The following is a 23,233-nucleotide window of genomic DNA, read 5'->3' as shown; positions in this document are numbered from 1 at the left end:
TAAGTCAGGGATATCAATCCACCTTTTAAATTTTCCTGTTTAACTCCTCCCTCCCCCACAAGGAGGAAAAGAAAGAAATTTACCAGCTCCGTTTATATCTAAATTTGCATTATCACAGGACATATCATCATGGTCTTACTGTCAGGACTTCTACTGTTCTATCACGCACTACGTGACCTTGGCTTTACTCGAAATAATAGAAAATGAGGTCAGGGAGACCATCAGAAAATATTTTAAAATATTAAAAATGAAACCAATGTTTTTGGCTAGGTAATTAAGGGTAAAATATTTTGCTTCTTTTCAATATAAGAAACAAAAGATACAGGTTATCACCTAGGATAACTAACAATTTAAAGCGCATTGTTATTATTTCTTATTCTGGTATGTAATCCTACCATGGGTATTTATTTACATGTGTGCGTAAACAAAAACAGTAAGGTACCATAAATTAGCCTGATTCCTTTCCATTAAATTGGTTTCCCAAAATTTTGGTGTAAATCAATTTTGTATTGTGGCTCCTTTTAATCCGTCCTGATGAGGATAGATTCCCAAGACTTAAGAAAAACATTAATAAAAAACTTTCCCTACACAGCAGAAATGTTACAAAAACATTAAGATATGCAAGTTCTTGATTCCACAAGGGCAGTTCAACCAAAGGTAGAAACTAAGAAAGAAAAACTAAATCAAGCCAGTGATTGAAATCATTTTGGTGATTATATTAATTTATTCATTAAGACAGAATGATACTACCCCACTTTTTACCCCTAAAAGCCAGTTCTTTCATACTTAGAACCCATACGTACCACATTGTAATTTAGAATAGCGTTTTTTCTTTGTACGTTGTAACCAAAATAAATACAGTGTGTTTTCCCATTTCATATATTCACAGTTGTTTGTGCTGCAATCAATCAACAAGAATGATGCAATTTCAAAAAATGAATAAGGATAGATGAAATAATTAAGTACATAATGTCAGTGCCTGTTAATTCTACTCATAAACACAAAATTTTAAATATTATAATTTTTAAGGCAACATTTCAAAATATGATTTGGCAAAGTGATTTAAAATTTTTTATAATTATAAAACTAAAGCTATACTGAAGAACTAAATTAACCTGATTGACACTCAATAACATGCAACTTCACTAGAAAAATATACATCTTCTAATTTAGTTTCTCTGTGTAACTGAAGCTAAAAAGTGCTCTTCAACTGTTTTATTTACTGGCTAATTTCTAGATGTCTGAACTCAGCCCGCACAGTAACAAGCTGGTGCTAATAAGCCATACATAAAGATCCTACTTATTAAAATACAAATTAGGCACCCCTTATGTTTATACATGTATAAGTACAATTAATATTGCAGGCTTAGTTGAAAACAAAATTACTTTAGTTAACCAACCATTGCAATGCAATCAAATGAGATTTCAAATGTAATTGGAAAAGATCTGTTTGGTAGAAATAATAGCAATTATTTCATGCGGAACAATTAGTATTCCAAGCTCTTTTTCCTTCTCCCACCTGCCCTTAATAAAATAATTTGTCCATCATAAGTGACATGAAATGTCACCATTAACACCCATAAGTTGCATGGAGACCTGAAAGGCAGATGGGAGACATAGCTTATTTACAAATATTGGTTTGAACTTGTAAATGCATGACCGCATAAATCTTAATCCATTTAGAGTGTATGCCCTTTGTTCCCTCAATTGTATATTCAGTTGGGAATTGAATGGAGCTGAGGCAGAGTGTGAATTACATGAGCCCTTTGTTGCTGCCAGCGTATTAGTGCTTTCTCTTTTGTTCTCGTTGTTCCTAAGATTTCTCTACATTACATGGTAGGGAATGTTAATCAACATTTTGCCTAAGTAATATTAATGAAACTTGCCTATTTATACTTGAGAGAAGAAGCAAAATATTATATTTCTTTTTGAAATGTTAATGTACCTTTTAGGAAATTATTTCTGACTTCTAAGTCATCATAGTGTTAAATTATTAAAGGATGGCATTAAATAACTATTGCACTGATGCAAATAGTTAAATACCTTAAAAGATAAAAGGATATAAAGTTTAAAAAGAGGACCTTTTGGAAGATGGGAGCATTTAACTCCAAACTAAACATTTTTAAATATTTGGTTAAAATATTGATAAAATTTGCAATCGTATTGTGTGCTCTCAGAAAATAAGGAGAGACTTAATGTTGATGATTTCTGATTTCCAACCACGAATTTGAATTGTACTCTGGCCTTAGAGGATTTATTTAAACTTGTCATATCTATGAAGTAAAGCACCACCTAGTTCATCAGAAAAAATAAAAAGGGAAAAGTGTCTTATTTTTGTACTTTTTACTTACAAGTTTTAAGATTAGGCAATCTTCATTTGGGCTCTATTCTCCAAGTATAAAATCACCACTATATGTCAACACTCTATCGTTCCATAATATTTCAAAGGGAAGGGCTATTGTAAAGATATTATGCATGGTAAGATAAGGAAAATATGAATTCTCAGTTCCAAACTGTGACAGGTATGTGTCCTGTGAACATCATTCATCACGTCAAGAAGAGTACACAGGAAATTAGTTGAAGGGTTCCAAAGTAGCGTAACTTGTTTTTCCTTTAACAGTCTCTTGTGATGTTAATCAATATGTTCATAGGTCCTAAATAAATTGTGAGATAATCTAGGAGAAAATAAAGAACCAGAATTTGTTCAAGAGTTCTCCCTCATGGTGCTTACTATTTGCTAAGAACGCCTAACTCTTACTAGATAGAACACTTATTTTCTACTTAACTATATAAAATTTAGTAATGGCTTGTGTGTCACTGTGGGACTGATTTGTCTTCTTACATGACTTTTCCTAGCAGTGCTGTTACACGGATACATGCACTGATAGAGTAGACAAGAGGGTTAAATTTCAAAATAAATATTTTCACATTTTGACATCTCACAAATAAGAACACATCTTAAAATTGCTGGTGTATCATAATTTCATTGGCTAAATTTTTCTTAGAAATACATAAAATGGATAGAGAGCCTTACAACTGATGACAACTTGGAGTCAATAAAATGTAGTAATAGCTAACATGCACTGAGTGTTTTTGTGTTACATGTTGTGGTCACTCATTACTTCAGTAAGTAGAAAAAAAATCATTGCCAAAATATTAATTTAATGTTAATGAGCTCATTATTAAAGAGTTTACAATTTATTTGGGAAAGGAAATCTTATATCCAGAAAACAATAAAAAATAGTTAAATGAAATGATACCAATTGCATAAAAGGCATCACTACAACCCTCCTGGGCAAGTTATTCTCTCCACATTATTGCTCTTCAGACCACTGAAAAGGACATATAACCAATAAATGACTTGAAAGACTACCAAACAACTTTAATGCAAGGAAGGGAGCTTTTTTGAACAACAAAGTATATTCATAATATCTACAAACATTGTAATTTAATGCTATTTTAAACATATTTTATAAATACAGTTAAGTATGGGAAAACATTAAGAAAAACAAAATTTTTTAAAATATGAAACATGAATAAGAACATTTGGAACAACTTAATTGGCCCTGGATACCCAAAAGCAATTTTTTAAAAAGCAACTAAAGTAGGGCTATTTTTTGACCCCATAACACCAAAAGATTCTATTACTAAAAAATATTTTTAATGTGATCATAATCATCCAAACACAACATGTCAATCTACTTAAATCAAATGGTTAAAAAGGGTCCTTACTGCAAAATCCTCCCTCCACTGGTGGGCTGCTTGAACTTTCTCCGCTTCCAAAGCCAGGCGCTGAAAAAGAAACAATAAATCTTAGAATTCAAATGACCACATAAACAAGTAGTTGTTACATAAAGTGGGTTTTCTAATCAATTATGATGACATAAAAAGCAGAAAACTTCTTATTTATGATTCATAAATTCTAAATCATTTAATACTATAACCTTCTAAAGTTGATGTTTGTGTATTTACGCCTTAGCAATGTAAATAACATACTTTTCTTGAATACCATCAAATTTACTACCTCTGCCATCATAATTAGTAGTGTCCTCTACGAGTGCTTTCTTTCAATGACTAGTATTTCAGTCTCAGAAAAATTTTTATATAAGAGAGTATGCTAATTTTGGTCCAATCTTGTTTTTATTAAATACTTTTGTAGCATATATTTTCATAAGTGGAAATGAAGTGACACTGAGAGATAAAGAAGTATGTGCTATGTTCTAAGCACAATATTAGGCACCGTCTTAATAGCATATTTGGTTTTTACCAAAAATCACAAAAATGTAATAATTTTCTCTTTGCTGAAGTACTTTTAGTAGTTCTTTCAGAGATCATTGGTAAGAGAGTCAGCTCTCTCAGAATCTACACATTTGAAAATGGCTCTATTTCACCTTTAGTCTTGTATGCTAAAGTAGTTAGCTAGAGAATTCTAGGCTATTTTAACACTTTCAAAATGTTATTCCAGTAAAGTTCAGATGAAGGTAATATGTCCAGTGTCAGTCTGCTAATCACTTTTTGTAAATAAACATTCTTTCCCCTCTTCAATAGTTTTCAGATTTTTTCTTTGTATTTTCCGGTTCCACGATCATGTTCTCCATGTGATAAGTTTATGGGTTTGTTTTTTTTGAACTTTGCTTTTGTTTTAAAACAAGAGACCATAACATTTAATGACTAAGAACAGAGTCAGAAACTGAAACACCTGAGTTTGAACACCAGCCCTTGCTACCTACCAGCTATGCAACCTTAGGAAAAGTTGAGTGTCTCCTCCATTGTCTCATGTGAATGTGAAAACCTGCCTCACGAGTTGTTGAAAGGATTGAATGAGAGAAAGTGCTTTACAGAAAGTGCTTAAAACAGTGTCTGGCACACAGTAAGCAATACACATGTCATCTATCCACTTTGAAAAATAATTATGATACCACTTGCTCCCTGTGTCCCCAGACATAGACCCCAGAAAAATAGCTCAGTGTTGAGTTTATCTCTGGCCTGCCTCACAGAGCTAGAAGGCAGTGGCAGAAATAGCACAAACTTAACAGCAAACATAATAAACGTAAATGTAATAAAGTCACTTACTAAGAAAGAGAAATTAGGTTAGGTTTTCAAAAAGTATAAATCTCATAGTGATTTACTGGTTTATGCTGTTTGTGATGTTTCACTAGTCTTCAAGTGTGTGCTCTTCCTACAGAGTCCAGTCGACACTGGATAACAGAAACATCCCTTTACAACAGTTTTTATATTAGTGTATTGGTTCTTATCCCTATAATTTAATATCATAATTTGTTCATTTTTCTAAGCAATTACATAGGTGTTACCAATGCCTATATAATATTGCCTAATGGGGAATCTCAATTTAAGAATCCCTAAGCTAAATTTAAAGGAAACTTTTCCATAGTGTGCTTAAATGACAATGGTTTTGGCTATCAGCTACTAGGCAGAAATGGAGTATAAGAGGAGTTAGTAAATGTTAGAAATTATACCAAGGAAAGTAACCATAGGAATATTCTCTATCCCATCCACTAAAACAAAAAATGAAACAGAGGAGGGCTGACCCCATGGCGCACTGGGGAGAGTGCAGCGCTGGGAGCGCAGCAGCGCTCCTGCCGCAGGTTCGGATCCTGTATAGGGATGGCCGGTGCGCTCACTGGCTGAGCGCGGTGCGGGTGACACCAAGCCAAGGGTTGCGATCCCCTTACCAGTCACAAAAAGGACAAAAAAAAAAAAAAAAGAAACAGAGGAAAGACAAAAATACAAAAGTATACATTTTAGTAACACTGCATCACAATACTTTTAAAAATTCCAATTCAAGTGAAAATGGAGCAAAAAGGTGGATAAAATGGCAAATGGAATGGAAATGGAAGGAATTTCTTTATAGGAAAACTTTAGCAGGGGAAGATAAAAAAAGAGAAGACAATGAGAAAATAAACATGAAGGCATATTCTTGACAAAATTCAGAAGGGAAGTCTTCTCTAAATTTTAAAGGGTGTAAAGAACAATTAAACTTGCATATGCATTGGGGCAAATAATAAACTTAAGAATTTCACGAATTGAAACAAAGTACTGAATAAAAATATTAAATTTGTTTAGATTAAGAAATATTAGAACTCTAACGTGCCTTTATTATGTCTTGGAGAGGAATATTAAGATTTTTCCTTCACAACACAGATAAGGAGGATGCTGCCCCAGCAAACAAAACACTCTGGCAGACATTCACCCACAGGACCATTCATGGTTTTCAAGGCTACCAGCTGTAACCACCAAACTCTTTCCTCCTCTGGAGTGCATGAGAAAGTGCAACTTATCTAAACTGACCAGAATTACACAGTTTGTGACATGAACATAATTTATGTTTAATAAATTAAATGCCACAATAAATAATAATAAATTAAATGCCATAATGACAGTAATCATTACATTCAACTATTTCCAAGAAACAGAATAACAATGGCAACAAACTATAAGATAATTTTCCTAGGGGCAAGAATGTTCAAATCAGCTTTATGTCTTATACATATAAATTTATCTAACACTAATTTTATAAAGTAAATGCCATGGGTATTGCAAGATTCTAAAAATAATTTTAGAAACCTAGAGAAGTTATAATATACAAAAAAGACATATATTTTAAAAGGTTTGTTTGAAACTCAAAAGTTGCTAAATTTTGTATCCCCAGCTTAGAAATCTACAAATACATCACCATGAAAAATGCACTACAGTTGTCATCCTTTTCATGAAAAAATTAGTGGATTTCATGAAAAAGCATAATATTGAATTTTATATAGTCTGTCTTAACACTAGTATAGACAGTCACTGATGGTGCTCTTTCTTGTAGCAAAATACCAGCTGTTCATTAGTTATAGAAAACTGACATGTCTTCTAGACACTTCAAGCCTCTAATTAACTTCTGTTCTGGTCAAATGACATTTTATTTTTTAAAGCCAATGAGCTACCATTAAATGCCAGAGGCAAATTGTGTTAAGACTGATAAAATCCCTGTCTAATAAAGTGTGAGTATTTGCTAGGTAGAGCATTGCCATTGCCTTAGGTGGCTATATAAGAATAGTCTGTAACAATAACTTATTTCAGGATAAAGGAAATATATTTTTCTCATTTAATTTATAGTACAGTATAATATCGTAACATACATGGAAATTAGACTTTGCACCAGACAGAAACAAAGAATTTGGCTCAGCATAAATACCTATGAGAAAAATTTGAAGCTTAATTCTGCTCATATTAAGATAAACCAGGGCTGCCCAAGTTAGCTCAGTTGGTTAGAGTGTGGTGTTGTAACACCAAGGTCAAGAGTTCGCATCCCCTTACCGGCCAGCTGCCCCTCCCCCCCCCAAAAAAAAAATAAGCCAGAAAGGTTCATTAAGTGGCTATATAATAAATAAGACATGTATATATGAAAATCCTTTAGATATGGAATAAGTATATATTCAATGTGATAGATATGTGAATAAGTACATCCCTACCTACCTATTGGTTTAAGCATTTAAAATAGAAAATCAGTTTTAAAGACTCACAACTTTAACAAAATAGACTTGGCCCTAAACCTTCTGACTCCAAAGCTTATGTTCATTCCACAAGACCATTCTTTAGCTTCCTATAAAACCCATTTTTAGTTTCCTATAAAACCCAAAGAACCCAAGTGTTATCATTAGACATTCACAATATATATATATGAAGACGTAGTAATATCAAAATCCAAACATGGGTAGAAATCTATTTTAGGTTAATGAAAAGTTCCCCGATCTTTTAGAAATTTATAAAGATAAAAAAAAAAAAAAAAAAAAAAAAAAAAACAACAAAAATCATGTTAGTTTGAGAACTGTCTTTACAAAGGTCTTGTCCTCAAATCCTGAGAGATTATTGCCAATCAGTGAAAAAGCTTTTGATATGCAGTGGTCTGCAGGGGAAAAAAAAGAAAAAGAAAAGAAAGAAAATAGCAGAGGTTTAAAAATTTAAAAAAAAAAAAAAAAAAAAAAAAAAAAAAAAAAACAGCAACAAAAATCATGTTAGTTTGAGAACTGTCTTTACAAAGGTCTTGTCCTCAAATCCTGAGAGATTATTGCCAATCAGTGAAAAAGCTTTTGATATGCAGTGGTCTGCAGGGGAAAAAAAAGAAAAAGAAAAGAAAGAAAATAGCAGAGGTTTTATCAGATCGGAAAAAGATCAGCTCCCTTGAAGGCTTATTCATTCTCAGCCTTCACTTTTTGTCATGTCTTTATCTCTCCACTACCATTGAATTCTGTCAAGCGATATGAAAGTCTTACAAAAGCAGTAAGATATAGTGTAGAGAGATTAATTCTACCATTCTAATCAATAATACTTAAATATACTTTCTCTTAGAAACAGACTATTTTTCAAACCTGTAAATAATTTGCTTCCTAGACTGTAAATTAATTGCAGGTTAAAGATAAAAGAAGTTTTCTGAAATATTTAATTATCAGGAATTTTTCTTTTGATAGCCTTGAAAGGAAACTGGCAGGGATTATATGACAGTTCAGTTAGACTCCAATAATTTTCATACCCATGTTTAAATATCAAGAATTGACTTAGAAATACCATTCAAACAAATACTGCTAAATTCCAAAACAATTCGTTGGGTACTATATGTCAAGATATTTCTTTGTTATAAAGGGGTAATCCAGAATAGATTAATCCAAGTAAAGTATGCGTATGTTATGTGATTAATGTTCAAACGGTTAACATCCAATAAAGATGTGCAAATTATTGTATTATGTCTATGTTGACAATTTAATTATTGCTCTAGTGAGTTTTACCTATCTTCAACAAAAGGTTTTTAACATATCAAAAGGATCGGAATAATCATTTGAATGGTCTAACAATACCTACTAAAAATAGCAGACTTAGGTGAATAAACAGACTTCTGTGTTCTGAAGAAAAGTGTACAGGTACAATCAATTACTTTGGAGCTATGCTATAATGAACTGCACTTTTGAATCAGACAGATTTGGTTTCCAATTCTGGAGCTGCTTTTTACTAACTATGGAATTTTAGACAGTGAATTTAAGTTTTTCCAGTATCTAGGATACTTATTTATCTTGTATATTTTCTATTAGGTATGCTAAATATATAGCATATTATAAACTCAATAAAGTTTTGCTTCCATTTGAACCTTACAAACGTGACTCCATAGAATAGAGTATGTTAGAAATATAATCACTGATGACCATTTTCATATATAAATATGAGTAAAATGGATGAAAACACATTAGTGGTCCCTAAATTTTCATTGTATTTCACCCTGCAGAGAAGCTCACATCTGTAGAACCATATGGTAGGTCAGAAGTACATGCAATTCCAGAAATATAACAGGTTAATACAGCAGTCAATAAAATGAGTTCAATTTTATTTTTATTTTTACCATAAATGGAATAAGAAAGGAGAGAGGATCCTGTGCCCTGCTTAAACTTCTCACTTCCTGGGGGAGAAGGGGGCAGGAGGAAGGGGGAGTGAGACGTGACATTTCTTCAGCATTTCTGATGCTTATGGGAAGTGTTAAAAACCTCAATAGACAGGACAACGTAATACCTCCATAAATATTTAGTGTAATATTCCTTCTCAAAGGTAAAAATCCTCTTTTCTTTCTAATAACCTTAACCAAATAATGAGAAACAATGCAGTTTATTTAAATTCATATAAGTACATATGTCCAGCAGAATTCTACCAAAGCCTTCTAGTAACTTGTTATACCCTAGTGAACAGGATTTTACTATAAAAATCTCAATATGTAGACAAATTGCTACAGATGAATTTTTTTCATTTCTTATTTTAACTTATCAATATACAATATTTTTGATTTTAGTGTCCCTTTATCAACTCCTCCTTTTCATCCCTCCCTCTCCCCTCTCCCCCCACCAATACCATATCTGTTCAAATGTCTTAACAAAATCAAGGAATTGTGATTGTTGTGTCTTCTTTCCCCACCCCCCACTGTTCATCTGTTTATTTACTTATTTATTTTTATTAGCTCCCAGTATTTTTAATCACATCTACAATACTTACATATTGTTTGATAAATTTCAATACAGAAGTATTGGTACTTTCAGAAAGCTCCACTGGCTAAAGAATCCGTTGTGGAAACTGGGACTTGAGGTTAAAAGTTTATAAAATGTGAATAGACTGACCAGGATGAGCTAACTTCGGCACATTTCAACATTTGATAACTGGGGTAACTAGGTAAATAAATACATATCTTGATTGGTAATAAAAGTATCTCTAGGACGAGAAGTATAGTGTGTGTTTGCTTTTATTAAACAAGCATTTATTAAGCACTTGCTATGTTCAAGTGCTTAAGGAATAAAAATACAAGACATAGTTTTTGCTTCTAAAGAGACCTTATATATACATATACCATATACTATGAGTCACACACACACACACATCATGTGGTTTTTTTTCACCCTAAAAAACCCATGTTTGACAAATACAGTCTCTTTTTGTTTGTTTTGTTTTTTTAGTTTTTTTTTTTTTTGACAGATACATTCTCAATGGTTACCTTATACTAGGTTACTTCAAAAAGTTCATGAAAAGACTCATATTATCTTCTATTTTCCACGAACATTTTGAAGTACACTCATACATGCTTTGTTAGTTTTCCTTTGTTTCAGTGGAAACTGCCACATGGAGAATGCATTTTTCAAATTACTGCTTTTATTAAAAATTCAAATATCTCAAAATTAAATAGGAAGGATTCTAAAAATTGAATGTTGCTAGCCGATGACAAGCTTTGCCACAGGTCTTTTTATTTGTTTGATTGAGTGGGGACTAAAAATGCTGACAAGCATACAGAGTCAGAAAACTACCTCCCAGAATTCACCTTTATCTTTTTTTTTATATTTGCCCTGTAACTTTTTAATGTAGAAAATAAAATATTACAAAGCACCTTGAAATTCAGCTTATTTACTTCCCCTGACCAATTTCCCTGCCTAGAGTAATCACTATAATGAATTGATCTGTATCTTTTGGCATTGTTTGGAATGTTATTTTTAAAAATACGTAAATGTCATGTGATGTTAATATTGTTGATTCTTCTTCCTAATAGACTGTGTGCAAGTTGAATGCCAAGGAGAAATTCCACCAGCTTCACAAGGGAAATGATTTATTTAAGGAGAAACCCATCACTCTTTCAAATGATGGTTTAGACTGAACAAGAGGACCAATTAAGGTCAAGGATATGTGAGAAATGGTTTGCTGAACATTTTGGAAAGTAAAGATCATGCCTGAACGAGAGAAGAAACTTTAAGGAAACTAAGTTGGATCCATTTCCAAGACACTTGTTTAGCATCAAAATTCTAAGGTCTATTGCATCTTCATTATAAGAATGTAGAACAGACCTTATTTGTAAACAAGAACCTACCTATTCCTTCTTTCATCAAAAGACCATCATTTTTTCTTCACAGGCATTACTCATGTAGTTTAAAAGATTCTAAATCATCACTTAAGTAAGATAACTTGCCCAAAGCCGTGTCAATCTCCTCTCACTATGGTGCTATGAGTTAGCAAGCCCACTCTTGCAAAGATGACTAAATGTTGTTTTCGTGTTTTACCTATGCTTGCCTAAAATATTCTTTAACAGATTTTCTGCTTTTATTGACATGAAACATAAGCACATAATTATCATCACTATCTTTATATTTTTCACTTTTTTCTTTCTAGCAGTGCAATACCAAATTGATTCTAAGACAAAAATATGTTTAACATTATCCAATTTTAATATAGGAAAACTTTCCAGTATTTAGAAATTTTACCAGTTCCTAATAAAATAGCTTAGCACCAGTCCATCTACTTAAATTTATCAAGAAGGGAAAAAAAAGGAGTTTGTCTTCTTTCTTGACTATTGTTTCTCAAGAGAAACAGAACAGGCTACATAACATGTAACTTTTAATATATACTTTGATTAAATTACTTTTGAATAGACTGACCAAATAGAAATGAAGTATGTAGTCTAGTTATACTTAACACTTTTATGTAGATGCTGAAATTATGACAGAGAATTATCAAAATTAATAGCAAAACATTAATTTGACGATATTAAGCCAAATCACATACAAATCTTACACTGTATAAGGTGCAATGTAAGGATACAAATTATTTTTGATAGCATATCATTTCCATGGAATTGATTTCATGCCAGGTTTGGTTATGTGAAATAAAAATCTTATACTATAAACACTATTTTTCTCTCTAGTAATAAGAAATCCCTTTCTTTAAGGGATTATATTATATGCAAAACATATAATTAAAAATTGCTGAAATCAAGCCAGTCATTTATTTTTCTATTTTGTGGCCAAGTAAAAAAATAAAACTTTTGGATCATGGCTTCTGGATCATGCTGTATAGATTACAGTCTAGATCTAACGTATTCAGGAAATACTTTGAAATTAACCACGAGGCTTCACGTCTAATCTTCAGTGATATAATTAGCTTTAAATAAATTGGGAGTCTTGAAATTCAGAAGTGAGGGTAAAAGAGATATCTGGTAAGAACAGCAAAACTCCTTTCAGCAGTAGTGGAGTAAATAGTACACAACTGATTATCATACCTTTTTTTGTCCCTACGACACAAAATATTTTTCAACAGAATATAATTTCCACACCAGCTCTACACTATGCTACCTGCAAAGAATCACCTGATAAGCTTGTTCAACACACTTGGACCTCTCACAAACCCTTCCAACCCCACCAATGCCACCAACCATCCAAAGGTTCTGATTTCATACCAGGTGTCATTCCTAAAAATCAACATGTTTAATACGGCACACCTTTTCCTTAGACTAAACCTTGAAAAAATTCTTCTAGTGGTTAATATTTTATAGATATTACACTTAAGGATTTGGTTACTCTCTGAGAAACTGTTCTAAACAGAAATACAATTTGACAAAAGTCAACAAATACAGCCGACTGCCCCTCACTAGTGCTGTAAACTTACACTGCCATGACGCCCGTCATGCTGTGCTCAGTTCCCTCTCCCTATCAGTCACCAAATGTGAGTTCATTCGGTGCAGAAAGCAGTTCTTTCATGTCTGTACACCTCCAATATCATATGCAATGTGCAGCAGAGAGCAACAGTCAATAACTGCTTGTGGAAATGTGAAAATAATTATTACCAAGTATTTTAAAAGTTGTCACAACATTTATAACAACTAGGTTTACTAAATCATCATCGTTCATTATTATGACACTTTGAAAGAGACACTCTTTCTGGGCACAGAAGTTGTCTTTCTATATGACAAGCCTATTGCTAGATTAATACATCACCGTTTAATTCTTAAATTGCTAGATTAACTCAATATCACCTGATCATTAAAAATTAGTAGAATGTAGCTTGGGATGTGGCAGGGATTCAAGCTAATACATGTAATTCCACTCTGAGATATTAGAATTAATCTATACTCAGTTATCTTATTTTCTAAGTGTTGAATACTACTACAGATTCAGAAACCCAGGAAGGGGTGTGTGTGGAGAGGGGAGAAAATTTAGGCAGAAGAGAGGGTGAGAGGGAAAAAAAGAATATTTTCTAAAACAGTTTCTAGTCATTAGTCCTGTTAATAATCTGCTCTAGGGTCCCAAATAGTTAAGATAAAATATCAAACTATTTACATGAAGAGATCATACACTCAGGGAATGCAGGCAGCACCTCTTCAGTTGAGAGCTGTATTCTGTTGAGAATGTCATGCTAATTTCAAAGGACTTCAATCACTTTGCTTACCAACTAATTGCCTACAAATAAAATCAAACACCAAACCTAAATTTCCCTAACTTAGATGTTTTACGTATCTATGTGACCTCTCCTTTACATGTCTAGCAATTATTTTTCACTAATAAGAAGGCATGATATAGTGAAAACAGCTCTAAATAAGTGTGTGACCAGTAACAAGGTAAATTAATACCTTTTATCTCCATTTTCTCAAGTAAAATAAGGGTTATAATAGTGTATATCTCATGTTGTATTGTAGGGGTTAAATAGTATGTTTTGGGAATTTCAATAAATGGGAACAATCATATTAATATTATCAATTAATATACATTAATACAGAGACGATACTTTTGTGTTATAAAGTTAGTAAACTGAAAATTTGAAATTATTACCACCGAGAAATATTACACGTACTTTCTAAGGGGTAAAAATAGCCATCTTAAATTTTTCTGGGAATAAAGAAAATTAAAGAGTTATTGCTGAGACTAGAAACTTCAGAATTGTTTGACTATTCCCTCTGAAGCAGTCCCACCATCAGTCACCACACTGGGAGTCAATTCTCCCAGGCTGCATGTCATGTGAACAAGGCAGAGAGAGCCTATATTTTCCAAAATGTTTGTATAGCAAGTAGCTTTGGAATATAGAGATAGTGTCTCCCTCCAGAACAAAGGACAGATTTGTTCATTGCCCAGAAAAATAAAAACAATTCTCTGGGGCAAGTTGGACAGTTTTGCTGGAAGGCCCCTTTAAAACACTGGGGTTTGCCAAGTTTAGGTTCCTCAACTGTTATACATACCCACCGCATACACAGTAGCTGCTTGGGCTTCTCAGCATCACCCTCACCGGGCTTGAGGGTCACGGGGACTGATGCAAACATGAAGCTCATGCTATCTACTGGGCCGTGAGTCGTGAAGTCCACTGTGTCTGACTCAGGAGTCTCCTGCCTTAATAAATCTACAGATCTAGCCGCATCAATAAATCTAGCTTGTTAGCTTGCAAATAGAGTAAAATCTCAGACGCTTTACATTTCCTAACACACCATTTTGTGACTTTTACTGTAACAGTTCCTTTCTAATTTGATCTTCAGGTCTCTCTCTTGAGAGTGGCCATCAGCCAAGATAGCCACTCTCTAGAAAAGCCCTAACAATGGGGGAGGAAGGGACTAGGTTCAAGTGTGTTGGTCAGGTGAGCCAGAATGAGCAGGAGAAACCAAAAGGCATGAAGCAAATAAATTTATTACTTACAGATCCACAGAGGCTAGATGGCCAGACAGGGGCCAAGGTGAAGTCTGGAGGTGACAGGAAGCTCAACCAGTGGGTGGGAGTGAGAGAGGGGGACGATCAGGCCTTTATTATGGTCCAAGGGCACTATGCCTTAGGCTTTCCCAAGGGGGTGGTGGTGAATTGGCTAGTTTAAACAAAACATGCCCAAAAGTGGAAACTTATTTATATGTCCCTGGTGTTGACCATTAAGTTTTATTGTGCTCAGCAGCTGTGGGATGTGTTGGGTTTCGGGTTAGTGAAATGAGGAACAAATGGGCCATATCACAGCCAACCACACAGGGAGAAAAAGTTTTAACTAGGCCAAAGGTGATGGGGTATGACTGGGTTTGAAACAACTTACATCAGGCCTAAAATAGGATTCCAAGACAGTACCTACATTAAACAAGTTTATGACACACCATATCTGATTGAGTTTGCTTCTATTAAAACATTCACTAATCCGTCTATCTTCAAACTCTCACAATCTTTTAACAGATGTCATCAGTATTTTGCTTTCAGCAATTCATTAGTGACTACCATTTTGTACCTTGTCTAAGAGCCTAGTGTCTCTAGAACAATGCCTTTCAAAGTGTGCCCAGACCAGCAGGGGCAGCATCACCTGGGAATTTGTTTGACTTGCAAATTTTCAAATCCCACCCCAGGCCTATTGAATCAGAAATTCTTGGGGTGTTTTTAACAAAACCTCCAGGTGATTCCAATGTACACTTGAGTTTGAGGAACACTGCTCTAAGATAAAAATTCATAGCAAAAACAAAAAAAAAATAAATAAAAATTCATAACACTGTTCAAGCAGAAGTTTTATAATATCTTAACAGCAAGATGTCATAGCTGTGGAAAATAAAATAACAACAAAGTATTTGTTGTAAAGCTCTTCTTTTGAAAAATAAATTGGGTAAATCAGACATATTGGAGAATAGTAGGTGAAATGGAGATCATTGGAGTGATACCAATTAAGAAATTTAATCATAATTTAGGGTTTTACTTTTAATGTTTATTATATGTTGGGAAAATATAATAATTTGGTCAGGCCCCCCTCATCTCAGAGCTGGTTCAGGGCAGTTCAGTAAGCATTGTGTGTGTGTGGGTGGAGTGAGAGCGCCCTCACGCCCCGCTCTGGCTGGTGTTTGACTGCCTTGGGCGCCCGCCCTTCACGGCCATGTTTTTCTAGACCTGCAGCTTCCAAGGACTGTGTGGCCAGCTGCCTAGCATATAGACCTGTGTAAAGAGGTCTGGTGACCCAGCCTGGCATGTGAAGGATTTGTGACTCATTCTGTGAATGGGCTTGAGGGGTCGGGGAGCTCTAGACTCAGCCCTAGCTCAACCATTGGCCCAGTCGGTGCAGGATTACCAGCAGGTAAAAGAGCTGTGACAACTAGTGTGGTTGCCTAGCTTTACAATTGGCATCAGGAACAGGATTAAGAGTTAGACAATTGGTGCTGTGAGGATTCCAGGACTTAGCCATAGCTTAGCAGTAGCCAGAAATTATAGTTTAGTGAACTTTGTTTCTGAGACAATTAATTTTAATTTGAAAATAGTAAAATAATAAGGAAAAATATCTGCCTTTTAGACAAAATATGTAAAATGACAGCGTTATATGTTACAATCAAATGTACATTGGAAACTGTAGAAATGTTATTGAGTCTTCAATAAAATGTCCTAAAAATCATTAATTGGCATTAATAAAATTGCATTTTACAGTTGTCTAAAATTATCTTCTCTTATTATTTTTCTGCTTTGGAATATACTACTGTAACACACTGCTTTATATTTATAGTTTTTATAATCCTCCCTTTCCTCCCTTCTTTCCTTTCTTTCTTTCTTGAATACTGTGGAATATACTAAAAAGCATCTGTACTTCACAGGGCCTGGTTTTCCAAAGTCTTGCAGTTCCAAATATTGACCTTGTGGAGGACTGGAAATTTTCCTCAGGCTATAAGTCTCTGGTGTAAGATAAAGATTTGTGGCACAGCAAGGTTGCTGGCTCAAGGACAGACAGATTACTGCTTGAAATGTATAGATACTGGAAAATCGCTAGAGGGAGAAGGAATGTTTGCTAAGATCAAGCTTTTGTTAATTGCCTTACTGGAATGTCATCTGGCTTGTTTCACTGAAAGTTGCTAGCATATATTGTTAAACTATAACCCCACCTATGCTCTCTTCCTGTAACTTCCTGGTCTGGAAAATAAATGCAGGAAGAGAACCCCAATTCTGGGTTAATTTCCCGAGGAAGGGTTGCCTCTCGCTGGAGGGTCCTAGGGAAGTTAACCACTTCGAGGCTTCTCATTGCTCAGAAGAGATGGGCTTTGAATAACCGTTGGCATCTCCGTCACCCAGGGGAAGTGGGGTGACAGATCCGTTGGGGGCGAAGCAACACAAAGCAACAGAATACGGGGTACTAGGTGGGCTCAATCTTGCTTATCCTTGTGAGCCCACTACTTGCAATTTGCAGGAACCTGTGTAAGCTTCAGGGTTTCATTTTTTTTAATATGTTGGTTGCCAAATGAAGCCTAAAGCATGAAAGTTTATGCAAGGTAGAAAAAGAAAATTGCTATACTTACAAGAAAATGATCAAATCTCTGTAAAATTCAGGTAATGTGAACAAACTGTATCAAAGAACCACATAAAAAAGAAGGAAAAAGATATTGAAAAGCCACTTCTCTCTGTCAGATGGTTTGTGTGAGGCTCTGCCTTTGCAGAAGTCTACAAATGTATCAAAGTTCATGCAGGTGTCATCAGTCTGTGAAAATAGCAAAATCATGATTTAATTGAACCTAATCCGTATTGACGTAATTAACAAAAGGATGTAGTATAATAGATGGAGAAGTACTTTTGAAAATTACTTCTGGTATTTCATTTCTACTTTTTTTTCAGTCTTAAGAAGAAACAGTGAATCTAAAATGGCCTCAACTCTTCAAAGACCATAACTTGAGACAAGAATATAAAAATATAGGGCCGGCCGGGTGGCGCACTCTCCAGTGCGCCGCTTGGGAGTGCAGTGGCGCTCCCGCCGAGGGTCCGGATCCCATGTGGAGACAGGTTCCTGCTCACTGGCTGAGCGCGGTGCGGGCGCAACACTGAGGGTTGCAATCCCATTGCCGGTCCCCAGTGCGGGCGTGACACCGAGGGTTGCGCTCCCGTTACTGGTCAGTAAAAAAGACAAAAAGGAGAAAAAAATTAAAAAATAAAAAAAATAAATATATAAACGTACATATGACAAAAAAACATATTTTTGTAATTTACTTTTCTTTCATATATGCATACATATAAATATAAAACTGAAGATAAATTTTTAAAAAGTGATCAGCAGTAAAGGACCATTTCTTTTCTCATATAATTTATCTTTCAACATTTTATACTCTTTAAAGTGTTTATCATCACTATATTTCCCTTGTCATAGTTCAAGAGTTTTAAAACAGCCTGAATCATTAACTTTCTAAACCCACTGGCAGGGAGATAGCCATGATTCCACTACTACCAAACTGCTCTTTAATTAGATATTCGAGACGGACAGCTGCTACACATCAATATACAGAACTAGAAAATGCAATTGCTTTCTAGTGATACATGGTAACTAAAAAATCAGAAAGGGCTCACTAAGCTATTCTGAATATAATTCTCAAGTTGTTTTTATTTTTAGTTAAAATTTTGTGCAGGGCTTAATCAATGAAGAGTTCAGGACATCATAAAACACATATTGACTTTGAAAATATAATAGAAGTTATTTAATTCCTCTGACCTCTTTCCTCTCCTGTAAAATGGAGACAATAAAACCCATTTCACAGAATTCTTTAGGGATCAAATGAAATTTTTGCAAACACACACAGCAGTGACATTTTAGTCAACATTAGCTATTATGAATTAAGGGGAAAAAATGAGGAAACGGTTCTTTTATTTTATTGAAGGTATAATTCAACAGGCATACATCGCCATGGTCTAAATACACTACAGTGCTCCCAAGACTCTGGCAGATTGTATCTGCTGGGCCATGTCCCATCCTTTCAATTGTACAGTAACAATTTGTCTCTCCAACTCTCCTCCTTCCTCACCTACCTTTTAAATCTCCTTATATCAAAGGGGATTTGTTTGTGTTACCTCAGGCTACTCTTTTACTTGTTGCAAACTATTTATCATTCTTACCTTGTTATCTTATTTTCTTTTTACTTTTAAATAACTTACCTTTGAGTTTAATTAACTCACACAGTCTGACAATTTGGTGAGTGGGCTGGCCTTAAAAAAAGTGTGATCTTAGACAGTAGGCAAATTTTCTGTTATGCTAATGTTGCTATGGAAACACCCCTTTCCCCCCTTTTTTGTTAATACATGGTGGCGGGGTGAATGCTGTAAAATGTTCAGTATCTCTAGTTTTCATTTTAACTTGAGCAGTACTATAATTATTTCTCTGGTTCTCAAGTGAGCTTTAAGGATTTAAGTAAAAGCTTCAACTAACCTGACATTATCAAAGATTCTCTTAATAATTCTTATACTATTATTCTATAATTTTTGGCTAAGAAATTAGATATAAGACTTCTAAGCGGTGACAAAATTTTAAGCTTTTGACTCTCAAGTGCAAAGTTCAAGAAGGCTGACATTTTTTGAGTATTTACTCTTCACCAAGTACAGGAATTATCCCATCTGTTTTTCCTATAAGCTTAGTAGATACTACCATTAGCTCCATTTTACAGATAAGCAAACAGATGTTGGAGAGCTTAAGTTTCCCTAATCACAAGCTACGAAGGAATTTGAACAGAGGCTACCCATTCCAAAGCCATTGCCTCAATCTACCGATGAAAGAAGTTAACATGACTTACTCTCAATGTCACATCAGTAGAAGACAAACTATAAACAGGAGTAATTTCTTCTCATTCCATATACAGTAGAGAATATCTCCAGATAAGCATCAAACAACCAATTAAGCACATGAAAAGGTCTCCTGAGGGGGGCTGGCTGGTTAGCTCCGTTGGTTAGATAAGACTGTTATGTTTTATGTATCTTACGTCTTATTAGATAAGATTAAGGTCAAGGGTTTGTATCCCAGTACCATCCTTTTACATCTAATTATTTTTTTCTCCCCACACCATTGCACTTCACCACTTTGCTACAACATTCATAGGCTGGGACATTAGGCTAAATGCTAGTAAAGCACTGCCCATCCTGATAACTCAAAAATAGAAATGTTACTGTCAATAAGAATGAATATCAACCATGGAGACAAAGGAGCAGATAAAACAACAACAACAACAACAAAACAGTCGAAAAAATGCACTGTGAGAATGGGGTTTCCTTCTAAGAACCTCCATTAACTCTTACTTACTTGTTCTGGAGAATTCTATAATGTCTATGATTAAAAAGGCAATGAATAGGAAGGATGGTACTTAGTTTGAGTACATAGACTATTCATCGTGGGAAAGTTTGGAAGAGCAGATAAAATATTCCTGCAAGAAATTTATTTATCCAAGGTATCTAGGAGCTTTCAGGAAAATAATTTATCCTAAAAAAAGGGAAAATAGAGGCAAACACAAATGCCATAAATAAATGGGCTAGATTTAGGGATGGTGGAAAAGGTTCATTCTGAATGAAACCTCTTGAATATACCCCTGATTGTCTTTATCCCAAACCCCAAGGAATCTTGAAAAAAAAAAAATACTAAAAGTTATTTCACCAAAATCTTTAAAAGGGACCCAAATCACAAGGCAATGCTACTTCCATGTGTTTTACAGAACAAAGCAAAGTGGACGTTGCTGGTTATTTCCTGACCTTGGCATTACTGGAGCATGAACACCCCGCAGAAGGCTCAGAAACGCCTGACAGAGGTAGAAGAGCATTATCATGTGCAGAGACAGTTTGAAATGTGTTGGTAAACATACTTTTAAAAGTTTCTTATACCCTATTTATATCTCTAGGCTGGGTAAAATAGATGGGAGATGTTAGAGCAAAAGAAATAGAATGAAGGATTTCTAAAAAAGCAACCTAGAAGCATAGCTAAAGAATATATTGTTTATATACGATGTATGATGTATCCAACAAAGAGGCATTGTAGATTTAGACAGACCTGTATTCTAATTGGGGCTCTTCTATTTAATATATATAATGTCTAAATGATAGTTTTTCCCCCATATAAAGGAGATAGTGATGTCAAATATTCTCACAAATTAATGGATTAGTGGGTTAGTGGATTCATGGATTATCACAGAAGTGGGACTGGTGTCTTTACAAGAAGAGGAAGAGAGAACTGAGCTACTACACCCAGCAACTCTCGCCCAGTGATGCTTTCTGTCATTAACATGTTACCATGCAGCATGAAGCCCTCACCAGAAGTCAGCCAGAAGTTGGGCCCTCACCAGATGCGGGCCCCTCAATCTTGGGCTTCCCAGCCTTCAGAAATGTAAGAAATAAATTTCTTTTCTTCAGATATTCTGTTATAAGCTATGGAAAATGGACTAAAATATTCATGACCTGTCTTAGTCTGTTTGGGTTGCTATAACAAAAATACCATATACTGGGTGGCTTAAACAACAAACATTTATTTCTCAGAGTTCTGGAGGCTGGAAAGTCCAACACCAAGGTACTGGCAGATTCAGTGTGTGGTGAGGGCCCGCTTTATGGCTAATAGACAGCAGTCTTCTCCCTGTGTCCTCACGTGGGAGGAGGGATGAGAGAGCTCCTTGGGGTCTCTTTTATAGGGGCACTAATTATATGCAAGAGGGTTCTGCCCTCATGACCAAATCACCTCCCAAAGGCCCCTCCCTCCTCCTAATACTATCACATTGGGGATGAGGTTTCAACATTTGAGTTCCGGGAGACATAAACATTCCGTCTCTAGCATGACCTAATAGGAGAAAACATCACTAAGAGAAAGGAATAAAAAACAGACCAAAAGTATACTAAAAAAATATTACTTTTGATTAGATGGATTTGTGGAGAAGGTAGGAAGGAAATTAGGAATTCAGCAGACAGGGAGAAAGTAATATCTGGTGCATGAGTCAGTTTAAAAATAATAATACAGTGATCATATTTAAGGCATATTTTACTTGTCTGGCTGATTGAATGTCAAATAAATTGATGTAGCATGAGTCTAAAGAAATACAGTAATATGATATTGGAAAGTATCTTGGGAACTTGGTAATATGTCTACTTTCTAAGTAATCAGCAAAGAAAATTAGATTTTTAAGAATCAACTTCAACACTATGAAAGGAGAATTTGAGTAGCCGTATTCTATTCTTATTTAATGCATAAGCAGAATATTAATGGGATTGTTTGAGGGGTAAGCAGAATAATAGAGACTCGTGGACTCGTGGAGGGATTCCAGAAAAACTTAGAAGGCTACATTTGTGCCTGGATTTTTCCCTACTTGGCCAGTAGTGCTTTAAGCTCCTCCATCCAAGATTCACTCATTTGGCCTAAACATGCATTACCTGTTCCAAATGTGCTCTTAAGTAGAAATATCTATGGGAATAATCACCATGAGGAGTTTTCTTGGTACCAAATTTACCACGGAATTAGTTTAATATATTGTTTTTAGACAGGAGACAAACGAGATACTAGAAGATGGGAAATTTCACAAGGGATTAAAAAAGCAAAGGAGAATTAAAATAATTATTTGAAAATAAGAGGTACCTACAGAATACGGCAAGTCTGGATAAAGCTTCAGAGTAGCAGATCTTGGGGAGTAATAAAAGAGTAAGGAAGAACTTAATTCTTACAAAAAAGGATACAGGAGGAAGAAGAACTTGCACAAAAAAATGCTTAAAAAGTTTAACTTTCATTCATAGAGTTGTTACTGAGCTTTCTACTAGTCTAGCTAGCGGAAACACACAGATGAAAAAAGAATAGCATTTGCATTAGGACTACCCAAGATTTTGCTTTAGGAAGAATTTAAACTATTTTTTTAAATCAGGAATTAAAGTGTTATATTAAATACATGAAAGGATAAAAGCCACAAACTTTATTACAGATATATTTCCAAGATAAGTGATTTAGAATGAGTTTGTCGTTTCAAATAATTAGCTAAGCCTATTTTACCTTGAAAAAATCACCTGTGTAGAGTTTGCTGTTGAACGATGTAGTGTTCAATCATGAGAAATAGCCATGTTTGGCTTTAGTGACGGGTTTTTCACAGTCAAAGGAGCAAAATTTTCTAATTGAAAGTAAACAATCTTAGGTGGCTAAAATGATATTGTCATTCACTTCCACAGAAAGAATCATCTTCAGGGCAAGATTATATTGC

The 23,233-nt window shown here is 34.6% G+C and overlaps 1 protein-coding gene across 1 annotated transcript in view; it reads right to left on the bottom strand.

Annotated features, from left to right (window-relative positions):
* The window catches only part of CACNA2D1 (calcium channel, voltage-dependent, alpha 2/delta subunit 1), a 480,749-nt gene that overhangs the window by 222,162 nt on the left and 235,354 nt on the right, over positions 1-23,233 (bottom strand). Inside the window, exon 4 of the mRNA XM_008568138.1 lies at positions 3,733-3,792. Within this exon, the coding sequence (XP_008566360.1) occupies positions 3,733-3,792 (60 nt within the window). The remainder of the gene's footprint in view (positions 1-3,732; positions 3,793-23,233) is intronic.

The sequence above is a fragment of the Galeopterus variegatus genome, unplaced genomic scaffold, assembly GCF_000696425.1.
Source record: "Galeopterus variegatus unplaced genomic scaffold, G_variegatus-3.0.2 Scaffold0, whole genome shotgun sequence".
In the NCBI taxonomy this organism is placed as follows: domain Eukaryota; kingdom Metazoa; phylum Chordata; class Mammalia; order Dermoptera; family Cynocephalidae; genus Galeopterus; species Galeopterus variegatus.
Note: the sequence above shows the minus strand (reverse complement) of the source record. Positions and strands in the feature narration are given on the sequence as shown.